General features: G+C 37.9%; 1 protein-coding gene across 1 annotated transcript in view; it reads right to left on the bottom strand.

Annotated features, from left to right (window-relative positions):
* The window catches only part of kirrel3a (kirre like nephrin family adhesion molecule 3a), a 128,914-nt gene that overhangs the window by 15,406 nt on the left and 100,843 nt on the right, over nt 1-12,665 (bottom strand). Inside the window, exons 6-9 of the mRNA XM_079410134.1 lie at nt 10,193-10,298; nt 3,205-3,353; nt 2,896-3,023; nt 1,958-2,084 (exon numbers count right to left, since the gene is read on the bottom strand). Coding sequence (XP_079266260.1) covers nt 1,958-2,084; nt 2,896-3,023; nt 3,205-3,353; nt 10,193-10,298 — 510 coding nt within the window. The remainder of the gene's footprint in view (nt 1-1,957; nt 2,085-2,895; nt 3,024-3,204; nt 3,354-10,192; nt 10,299-12,665) is intronic.

Below are 12,665 nucleotides of genomic sequence, written 5' to 3'. Positions count from 1 at the left end.
AAGTTTTTCCAAGCTTTATAATGGCATTCATATTAAAATGTGCCTCACACAGCTCTGGGCGGTGAATAAAGGCCTCCTGAAGTGAATCGATGCAGTTTTGTAAAAAAAAAAAAAAAATCCATATTTAAAACGATATAATCAGTTTTGTGTAATTTTCGCTAACTGTCGTACGCGCATTCATGAGAGACTGCCTTTTTGGCTGATGACATAGGACGTAGTCGCAGCGCATGTAAGTCTTGTGAAAACCAACGTTTAGTAAAGGAAAACCAGTCTCCTCTTGGCTTATATCGAAATACTCTTTTTGAGAGTAAGACTTTTCTTTACAAATCCTTGTTTTGTGCTTCTAATTCATGACCGGCGTTTTGTTTCGTTCTCTCTCCATCGCTGTTTATTAGCAGCATGTGCGCTACATATACATCCTATGTCATCTACCGGAATGGCTTCCACCTACGACAGTTAGGAGGAAGTGAAAGAAAGCTTATAACGTTTTAAATATGGATATTTTCTTACAAAAACACATTGATTTGCTACAGAAGGCCTTTATTCATGTGAGGCACATTTTAATGTGGATGGATGCACTTTATTTGACTACTTTTGGACTGTTGAACAAAAACACCCGTCCATGCCATTATAAAGCTTGGAAGAGCAAGGATTTTTTTTTATATAACTCAGATTGGATTTGTCTAAAAGAAGAACTTCATATATACACCTAGGATGCCTTGAGGGTGAGTAAAACATGGACTAATTTTCATTTTTGGGCGAACTAACCCTTTAAAGTACACTGCCCTGCATCACATTTGCTAAGTAATATTCAATAATTGTTTTTTAACTAATTTTTGGTGCTGATTCCAAAAATAGTATCTGTTTTGCTCAAGCATGTCACACTCTCTCATAATAAAATTATATGCACTTCATAGCATTTTTGCTTTAGACAACTATTTGTAAGGTAAAGAAAGCTTGTATTATCAACAAACAATTGCCACAAAGATATGACTATTTGTTTAATTCTTAGCTAATTTGCACATGTATTAATAATTATGAAGAAATTTCCACTCATTCCATTTTCTGAGTAATTTTTAAGCTTATCCTTTAAACATCCCTTTTTGCATTTCAAAAGAAAACAAAGTAATACAGGTCTGAAACAGCATGAGGGTGAGTAATCGATGACAGAATTAACATTTTTGGCTGAACTGTTCCTTTAAGACTGGATTAGACACAAGGACCCAAGGAGGCCCACGGTCCGGCCCAGATCTCAGCCTTGTAACACCACAAGAGGAAAAACAGCAAAGATTAAGAATTCATAGAGCGTTGAAGAGGCTTATTGCCTCACAGGAGCAGGCCGGTGTTATTGCAAAGCCCTTAGGACATAAAAGTTTCCATCAAAACAAATGGATAAAGCATACAAAGCTCCAGAACACTTTTTCATGAGCTCCTCTGGAGAGATAATAACCAATAAAATGATGCCTACAGCAAGACAAAGCAAAACAACCAAAACACATATGTATATGGTCTTTGCTGGTATAGTATTCGAGCTGCCCAAAATGGCCTGTGATATTTTTTTTATTACATTTCAGGGAAAGACTCTTCTTGAAGCGTGGGGTTAATCAATATGCCCGTATTGATTCAGAAACCTGGTAGAGTCCTTAAAGCAAATCACACGAGCTCATGTGCCCGGAGTCTGTCATCTATTGACGAGAGAGAAGAAATGATGAGAGCGATTCAAGATCATCTCTCCTGATTACGACGCCCATATCTAGAGCATGGCTCGGTTATTGCAAAGCTAAACAGTGTAAACATCCCCTTTAGCCTGAGTGAAATGTGGCCTGATCCTGCTTTTGAGAGCTTCTTGCAGCTCTTGTGAGTCAAAGCAATCAAAAGCCGTAGGAAATGAGAATTCGCTGAAGGGTCTTGATCAGACCGACAGACTGAATATAAACAAAGCGTTAAAAATATTTACCATTGACAGTAAGCGTGACCTCCTTTTCTCCCACTCCCACTCGCGGCACCACAGCTCGACATACGTATTTCCCAGCGTCCTCCTGTCTCACTGCCTTCAGTGTCAAGGTGTTCTCATTGCTTAGTACCTGCAAGGTAACAGATGTTTGAAGAAAAAAAAAAACACAACGCCACAGTCTGAGTAAACTTTGTAGACATCATTAAAAACTTTTCTCTTGCTATTTTTTTACATGAATACATGAAGCACAACTGCATCTATAATAAACCATCACTGTAGTCACAAATACAGCTTCTTTCTTGAGTTTTGACATCGGTTGCGCGTTCCCAACAGATGATGACCCAAACAAACACAATGTGCTCTATTGAGGGTCCATTAGCCCTTGAAACTCAACTGTCACAGCTGTTATCATCATCAAAAACAGATCAGTTACATGTGTGTGTCTGATACATTAATCACGCCCAGATGGAGAACTGAATACAATTTGAGAAGTCAGGGTTGTGTGCCATTCAGAATGCATTTTAAATTTCAGTTAAATGCCTTTTTTAAATTTCAGTTTAAATTTAAAATGGGAAGGGAGTAGAATTAAATTAACTTTTTAAATGAATTTTTTTTCAATATAACTATAATTTTTGGTTCGACAAAGCCTTGTTTGAAAGTTTTGAAAAAGTTTGAAAACTCGAAGTTGCAGATTTCAGAACATTTCATTATATAAGGAGTTTTTTTATTGTTAACTAAAAATAAATTTATGTATAAAATACAAATATTAGATGAAAAAAATTAAACAAAAATTCTAAATGTTGCACCTGTTTAATGAGTGGGTAGATGACATGAAGTGGGCCGAGTTTAGCTGCATTGTAAATAAATGAGCGTGAGCCAATAAAAGAGAGTCCATTTGTGCACATCCCTGTTTTATGAGCAGTGCAGAGCAAAGTACGTACGACTCCATGGCCCCTTTTCATCCAGACAATGGTGAGCGAAGGGTTTCCAATCCAAGCACAACTGAACACGGCATCAGATCCCCGATCCACCTGAAGGCTCTGGGGTTCAGCAGCCAGACGGGGCCCGACTACAACAAAAATACAAACACAAATCCATTCACTTTTGGTATATGCAAAAGAACATTCATGAAAGAACGTCATGTGAGTTTGAAATGACAAAACATCCTTGAATTAATCATTTTTCAATAAACTATTCCTTTAAGATATCAAAAAGAAAGAAACCTATGTATATGCAGCATTTAGACTCACAGTAAACATCCACGTTACGGCTGATGTTGGTGCTGCCCAGGGCATTGGTCACCTCACAGGATACTGGCTCGGTGAAGAAGGAATGATCAACCAGCACCTCATAAGTGTCTCCCGTTGCATCTGTGATCATGCTTCCCCCCTTCGCCCACCTAATTATCCATCAGAGACAAAAAGAGGGCAAGAAAATGAACAACCCTGTTGGACGCTGCCAAAGGCTTTTTTCCCAGATCTGCTCTAAAGATCAAAGGCGACAAGAAAGGTGTTTTTTCACAGGCAAATGACTGAGATCATGTCTTATTTGCATGGTGTACTGAAACAACAAAAGCATCCTTCAGAGGGTCTAACATAATTTTCAGGACACCACGTTTTTTTTTTTTTTTATTCGAGCCTTTTCATTTCTGTGCTGTCGGCAGGCCATGTCTTCTTTGGCAGAAGAATAACAGGAACACATTAAGAGGTTTTTAGATGCTGCCTCTATCATTGGCACCCTTTGATGTTGCGGTCATTATAGTGAAATGTGAAGAGGAAAGTGAAAAACCATGGACAACGCTGAAGCTCCAGATTCAGAAGAGACGATCAAGCACTGAGCAGATGGACTTTTGTTTGCATCTGTGAAGCTAAAGTGGACAGTGTTACAGAAATAAAAAGAATTTGGCATAATAAATATACTCGTGTATTTTTTATTTATTTAGAGTTTCGTCTTTTTATCCCTTTTATTGGCAGTTGGCAGAGTGTAACAAAAAGTAACTTTTTTTTTTGCAAACTGTCTTTGCAATATTTTTTAAATAAATGTGGTGTCAAAAGCAAAGTATATCTTTATTATCATTATATGTTATATATCAAAGAAGGCTGTGAAAATGAATTTGCATTGTTAATCCTTTTGATCTTTTATTTTTAAAATTTACAAAAATCTAATCTTTCATTGGATAATAAGAATTTAAAATGGGGGGAAATATCATAATGAAATAAAGGATTTTCTCTAATACACATTGGCCACAATTAACGGCACCTTTTTATTCAATACCTTTTGAAACCTCCATTTGCCAGTTTAACAGCTTTAAATTTTCTCGTATAATGCCTGATGAGGTTAGAGAACACCTGACAAGAGATCAGAGACCATTCCTTCATCCAGAATCACTCCAGATCCTTTAGATTCCCAGCTCCATGTTGGTGCTTCTTCTCTTCAGTTCACCTCACTCATTTTCTACAGGGTTCAGGTCAGAGGACTAGAATGGCCATAGCAGAAGCTTGGTTTTGTGCTCAGTGACCCATTTTTGTGTTGTTTTTGAGGTTTGTGTTTGGATTATTGTACGGTTGGAAGATCCAAACATGGCCCATTATAAGATTTCTAATAGAATCAGTCACTTATTGATTTTTTATCTGTTGGTATTTGATAAAATCCATGATGCCATGTGTCTAAACAAGATGTCCAGGACCTTCAGTGTACACATGGGGTACTTTTTATCCCTGTGTTCACCAAACCCATCTTGAGTGTTTGCTGTTCAAAAGCTAATTTTTTAGTTTCATCTGACCATAGAAGCCAGTCCCAATTGAAGTGCCAGTCCTGTCTGATAACTGAATATGCTGTAGTTTGTTTTTGGATGAGCTAGGATAATTTTTCTTTAAACCCTCCCAAACAACATGTGGTGATGTAGGTGCTGTTTGGCCATTTTTTTTAAAAGGATTTCTGACCCTGAGACTCAACTATTTTCTGCAATTCTCCAGCTGTGGTCCTTGGAGAGTCTTTAGCCACTCAAACTCTCCTCATCACCGTGCATTAGGGCAATATAGACACACGTCCTCTTCCAGACAGTTTCATAACATTTTATGTTGATTGGAAATTCTTAATTATTGCCCTGATGTTGGAAATGGGAATTTTCACTGCTCTAGCTCTTTTCTTAAAGCCACTTCACTAATTTGTGAAGCTCAATTATCCTTTGCTGCACATACAAAATATATTATTTGTGATGGATGATTAAGGGAATTTGGGCTTTGTTTTCCCTCCTATTTATATTTCTGTGAAACAGGAAGCCATGGCTGGATAATTTCATGTTCATAATCACCCTGGAGTGCTCAGAATTTTGAATATGAATGGGAATATACTGCAGAGATATTTTACTCATAAGAATTTCTAGGGGTGCCAATCATTGTGTCCAACGTATATTTGAGAAGAAAAAAAAACATTTATTCCATAATGATATTTACCCCTATTTTAAATTCTTATTATCCAATGAATTATTATCCAATGGTTTGATTTTTGTGAATTTTTAAAATAAAAGATCAAAAGGATTAACAATGCAGATAAATTTTCACAGCCTTCTTTGATCATATTTACCAAGGGTGCCGATATTTTTGGCCATGACTGTAATATCTTGCCTAATAAGTGTATATATATTCATGATTCTTTGATAAATATAAAGTTCAAAAGAACAGCATTTATCTGAAACCAATATTTTTAACATGGTAAATGTTTTACTATCACTTTTGATCAATTTAATGCATCCCTGCAAAATTTTACTGTAAAAATGTTACTTATGAACTGTAGTCTACACCAACACCTAAGTTGTGTTGTTCCCATGCAAAAAATCAATAGAAGATAAGACATACATTAGTTGCCCTGACAACAGCAAATTTTAAGGACATGCTTCTGCAGTATATTTTAACTGCTGGTCCAATGGATGTCTTTTGCTTTGTTCAGTAGAACCAAGACTCAAACTCACACTGCCTACATGCACACCAAGGCTCAACGTGTTTCTGTGCTGACCCGCAAACTTTCTTTTCCACAGAGTTTCCTCTGGGTTCCTTTGGGGACGGCAGCCTCCACATGAACTCAAACACATGAGAGAGATCCACGCTCAGGACAGGGCTGATGGCTTCTCCTGTCAGTCTCAGGAGAAAACAGTCTGACCAACTGAAAATATGGCAAGAATTGGAGTGGTAAAAAAGAGGCCAGGAGACATTTTCTATGCGCAGAGCTGGACAGATATCCTTTTCATTCAAATGTATGGGAATGTAAATGTGTAGCTAATCCAGTGTCAATTGATTAACCATCAAAAGCGTCTAACATGAAGAGATTACTCTGGATCACAGCAGGTCTCATCATGGATTCAAACGAACACCGGAAAAGGCATATTACATCCTGTTAGGAAAATTCAATTTCATCAATTCCAATGGTGCCAATAGTCAGCGTAAGCTGTTTATGAAATTATTTTAATCCTGTATTTGGTGCTAAAATAGGAAAAGTGCTGTGAACAATTTCCATGGATCTTTGACATTTAAGTGATTAACTGTCTTACTTTAATTTAATCAAGACCCAGAGCAGTTTGAGAAATTACAGCGTCCTCCTGTCAGGGAGACACTTCTTTGGCTCAGACGAGGGTTGAATCTTGACACATTCAAAGATAAAAACATTGTGTTATACATACGTAGAGCCTTGACAACTTTATCTCGGAAAGGGGCATGAGAATAAAACAGTAAAGTAACCGCAAATAAAACATCAGAAAAAGATGTCCAAACCTCAGGCAGAAAGACAAACCAGGCTCTCAAGCCTTCACTATACACAGATCAAATCCAAGTGTTTGCTGCTTTTTTTTTACATAATTCAACAGCAATAGTACATGTACAAACCCTAGAATAAATAAAGAATCCTCTGAAGGTGTAAGCCGATACAACACCCGTGGAAAATAAATTGTTTGTTTTTTAAGATGCCGCAGGAGGGCTGTCTGTGATCAGCCGCATTTCGAATTAAAACACTGGGTGGTTCAAACCGTCTCCACCAAAACAAGCAATCAGCCACGTGGACGCTGATGCCCACTGATGCTAAGCTGCAAAGCCACATGTTCACATCAAACGTTCGACACGCCCAACAGAGCATCTTCCATTAGACACTTCAGAGGTGACAAATGAGGATAAGACAAGACAAATCACCTACGCCAAAACAAAACCGCCAACACCAGCGCTGACAGAAAGCCCCTGGAGGGACACGAAGCACATACTTTATGCACAGGCAGAAAAGCGACGTGTCTGATTCCATCCATTCACGCCCCACTTTTCCGCTCTGAGAGTTCAAGAAAACAAACAATCGCTGCCAGAATTGAAAGACACACTCTCTTTTGCTCTTTTCTATAGCAAGGTTGTGGCTACCTTTTTGAGCACAGTGACTTTTGTTGAACTCTTTATGACAGCTTCACATTTCAAGGTGTTATTTGGTGGAGAAAAGTCTAGGTTTAGGATAAACGAAAGGCCACATCCTTTGAAAAGAAAGAACGGAATTTATTTCACTGTCACTGTGGATTTCACACGCACTACATCACATACATAAACACTGCTACAATGCAGTGCTTTCTCTACTGATTCCAGCTTACCGGAATCATAAATGGCAGTTACAGTACTCTCAGCAATTATATATATATATTATATATGTAGTGATGCTTAAGCAATATCATATGAGCAAGACAATTACGATTTATTACAACAGTTCAATAAACAAAAAAGTTAATTAAATTTACATTTCTTACAAGTTGTTCATTACTTTCTCTAGTTTTGCTCCACAAATGAAATTAGTTTTAATCAAAGCCACAACAGAATTGACCATTGTGATCAACACACAGTTGCGAACATGCGAGTGAATGATTCAACGACTTTTATTCCTTCATGAATGAATCGGTGTTTGGAAGAATCGTTTGAGTAAACGATTCAAGCACTCACTTATAAAGATGTTTAATTCCTGAATGAATCAGTGTTTGAATGAATAGTTTGAATGAATTATTAAATGACTCACTCGTTAAGATTATCACTTATTGCCACCTACTGGTGTAACAATGTAAATGCACATTTTTAACAGAATTTTGTTAATAAATAATAGTTATATAAATATTAAATACTATGTAAAACTATTTAATGCCAGGATATTTATATCCATATCATCAAACGTCTGGATCTACACTGAAAATATGTGATTTAAAACACTGACTTTAAATGTGGGAAAAGTTGTGATTTACATGTTTTAAATATTAGTCTGCACTATTTGTAGATCACTAATCAAATCAGGAAATATATGACACTGATCATGAGTTTTTCATTGAAACACAAGATGTTCTGAAATCATTAGGTTCTACACCAAAAGAAGTGCTGTTGTCATTAAAGCAAAAAGGGGGACATATTAAGTGCTACGTCATGCAAATAGGACATACAAATTCAAGTCCATTCTATTCTCTCAAATTAAGCTTATAATGTAATTTAAAATGAAAAAAAGGGGTAAAATGCTACTTTTGTACCCCACTGTATTGGCATCAGCCACTGAAAAATCCATACGAGCCGATCACTAGTGGAGCTGAGATCACATCACGCCAGATTCCATTAGACATAAAAACTGCTCTGCAAAATTATGAAAAGCTATGAATGAAAAATACTCAGGGTCTTAAATGGCCATCATGACCGCCGAACATAAAGGCTTTATTTCTGCTAATTAATTTACAGCTTCACTAATCTCATTTCAAATGCCACAGGAGGACATTGATGGGTTTTATTTCTGCGAGCGGCTGGACCGGACGCCTCCAATAAGAAATGTTACATTTTGTCTTACGAAAAAACAAAACAAAACAAAGTTAAATTAATTTCCATATTTATGTAAACAAAATGAACATGAATAAAATATTGGCTAGTGAAAATAATCCTTCCTCTTTCTAGTGAGGCAGCTCTAATCCTCTCAGAGGAACGGTGTAATGCCCACAGGAAATCTCCCGCAATCAGTAATGACTTTCTTCGTAATTAGTTGGGCTTCTGTGTTCCTGCAGTATGAATTCAAATTCTGTGTTTCTCCAAGAAGCCAGTCTCCGTGTGGAGAGCTTCCTCGCGCTTGATTGATGATTTCATGACATTATATTTGGCTGAGGGTTCGATCTGTGGCACAGCATGCATCTGAAGCCTGCTGCAGTGGGTCAAGGGACAGGAGACACACAGTGTCCTCTGAGCTTTGGAGATTCTTTGTCCAGCTGGCTGAGGGCACAGGCACAAGAGCCTGGTGTGTGCTTCTTTAGACCTCTCTGGCATGAATAATGTATGAAACTCTGATGGGGCGGCAGGTGAGATCATCTCTCGCTCTACGTTGATTAAAAAGATGTTATGTGTGACACTGTCTCTCTCTATATGTTGAAGACTTTTCAGAGAAATCACAAAACAAAACGTAAAAAAAAAACAAAAAAAAACATGTTCCTGACCAACAGGTTACATCTGAAACAGTGGACGTTTTCAAATGTATTTCAAAATGTATTTATCCCTGTAATCATGCTGAAGTTTCAGCATCATTACTACAGTCTTCAGTGTCACATGATTTTTCAGAAATCATTCTAATATGCTGATTTGCAGCTTAAAAATATTTCTTGCACAAGACACATAAAAAAAAACATACTGACTCCAAACTTTTGAACAGTAATGCATATGAAGAGTTTATCTGCAAAAAACGATAAACGCCACTTTAAAAAAATGCCGTGCATTATTCTCAACATATAGCACAATCTGAACACTAAATACGTTTTGTCAAAAAAGCCGATATTGTCCACTTTCAAGGCATCACGAATTCATGTTTTACTGAAGAAGCCAAGTCCATAAGTCCATTTTACAACCATTGCTACAACCAGAAAAGAGCCACTGCCCACACCAATTTTTTTTTAAAACAAAGTTATGTAAAAGTATAGAGAAACAAAGAGAAATTTTAAATGACTACATTTGCATTTTTGGTTTTAGAGCACAAGCTCTCAATGTGTCACATCATGCCTCAGTTGCTATTTCCATACGATCACGTGTTTAAGCAAAAACACATTAATTTATCATGCTGCTTTGCATGCATACGTGATGAACATGTGTTCGCATGTGAAATTCATGTGGTTTTTCCGTGAAGGCATCAAGAGAAAAACATCAGGAGAGTGAAAAAATTAGATTCCAAGAAAGAAAACCAGTTTCTGGTCTATGTGTGTGTGTGAGCTCTCACCTGTAATGAGTGACAGGGGGATTCGCTTTAGCTGCACAGTGGAACTTGACCAGATTGCCTTCTAGAACAGGCTGCGGTTCCACAGAGAGGTTCACCAGTGGGAAATCTGGAGGAGCAGAGAGGGCCGGTCAACTTCATCTTACCCACAAAACGCTCATTAATAAATACTCGTCAGAAAGATTAATTGCGGATTAAAGAACAAACTAAAAATACTCTAAAAAGTGGGAACGGCTTGATTATTCTTTTTCTCTGTAATGGGAGCTAATTTGCATTAAGATTAATTGGCGCTGTAACTTTTCTTCTAATTGCTGAATTAGAATTTAAACAACTTTTAAAATGAGCATGATTAAAGAGAGTTTTCGGCGAAATGAACAAATAGATTGATTACAAGAATTAAACAAACAGCGACCAAATTCACATTAAGCAAAAGCGATATTTACCCCAGACTTGTTATCGAGCCATTTCAGATGACAATTACATTTTATTTAGTTGAGTTTAATGCGGTGCTGGAATTCTCGTTAAAAACTGGCAGTTTCAATTAAAACAAAAGAAAGTTTGAAATATGCTTGAAATTTATAGGTTGGATCAAGGCTATCCCACTTTGCTAGAGTTTGTTTCCGTTCACTCCTTCCCAATTACACACACCCAAACCCAAACAGACAGACAGGACTGACAGCAGATAGACAGGAAGTGACAGCGGACAGACAGGCGCTGACACACTCAGAGCCGAAGGAACCGTCTGTGAAAGCAGGATTGTGCCGTGTGTTTGTTTGGACACAGGGCATGTTGGACATTAACTAGGCCAGTGGTAGAAACATCAGCGACATACCGACAAATCAGTGGTTCCTCCTGCTGTTTTTCCCCCCAAAATCTTGAAACTTTAATATGAGAAAAGCTCCTACAATCTGCCCCAGTCCTGTCAAAGCGCAGTGGACAGATCTGTCACCTCCCACAGGTCTGAATGTGATTAGAGGCCTCTGGAAAGCCCAGACACAGCGCTGGGTCTGATTTCTCATTAGCAGTCTGTTCCCGTCACTCGCCCAATGTATTTGTACCTGGGACAGATGTTTCATTCATAATGCCTTATAGCGTGGGACTAGTCATTTAAAACTAACCTGCAGCTTTTCTACAAAACACTGAAAGGAAAAAGCAGCACATTCCAACGTATTAGAGAAACAATAACAGCAATATAGTGTGAGTAGTAAGCAAATGAGAAATGGACTACTTCCACGTTCTACTTATTACGCCTCAAGCCCGGAACACATCAAGCCGACGCCGACGAACTAGCGGTGACGAATGCAGACTGCGGGGTCACCTCACATCGGCAGCGTCTGGGTCCAGAGTTGCCCTGACACCCGACGGCCAAGTAGCACGTCTGTTCTGTGCCTTTCTCGCGCACTGGTTTGCCAGCTGAACAGCCAATCAGAATGATCAGATGGCCCAACTGACCGATGAGCTCCGACGCCAATTCAACATATCGAATCGGCCGAAAAAAAGCCAATGCCTATCAGTTGATTAAAACAGTGAATTGTGTTCTCTGCGTTAACACGAATTACCTTGAACCAGCCGAAATGTTAAATTGTCATTTTAAACCGGTCATCACCGTAAAAAAATGATTTTTTAAATCTATAAATAAAACAAAGAATACCGGAGCATGGTTTACAAAATATCACATTTAATTCTGTGTTAGGCTACTTGCGTTTATTTGTAATTAATTGTGAAATTTATTAGTAATTTGAGTGAAAATTTTTCTCAGTACATTTTGAGTGTCTATTTATAAATGAATTTTAGTGATAAACAAGTTTTGAATGTAGGCATTATTGTTTTTATTCCAGTCTTTTAAAATAGCTGAATGAATGTTAAATACATGTATCTAGCTAAAATATGTAATTAATCTTAAACAATAACATGTAGACAATGCTATTATTTAAGGCTGGAAGGCACTACACAACTTTTATTATGTCACGAGGCTCAGTGCAATTAGTTCACATACCAGGTCCTCAGATTGTACAGAATCAACATTGATCTGTGGTCATTCATTTTAAATGAAGTTTGCACTGGTCTTATAGGAATCTTTGGGATTTAGGGGGGTTTCTAGGTTTCTGTAAATCTGAAAAAAGAATCGCATGCAAATATGCATCCAAAACCTTCACGTCCTCTAAACGTAGAGGCATGCATCTATTTTGGATGGAGGATTCAAGGGAGGATAAGAGTGAGTGTTTCCTTGAGCTTGATAAAGCACCTCTTGTCAGTTTCCTTTGTGTGGAGTGAGTGCGTTCACCTGACAGGAGCTCACGAGAGGCCTCCAGATGTGGCTCCATGTGCACATGTGGTCATTAATTATTCCTAACAAACAGCATTGTTTCAAACCCACTCTTATTTACAAGGCAATTACTTTGAGAAGCGGAGAGCCACTCTCCTGGGTGCTCATTCTTAAACGAACCAGTACACCGAGGCCCACGAGCTAACGGTG

This window comes from Barbus barbus (assembly GCF_936440315.1).
Source record: "Barbus barbus genome assembly, chromosome: 47".
NCBI classification, from domain to species: Eukaryota; Metazoa; Chordata; class Actinopteri; order Cypriniformes; family Cyprinidae; genus Barbus; species Barbus barbus.
The sequence above is the reverse complement of the archived record's forward strand: the minus strand, read 5'-3'. Positions and strand labels throughout refer to the sequence as shown.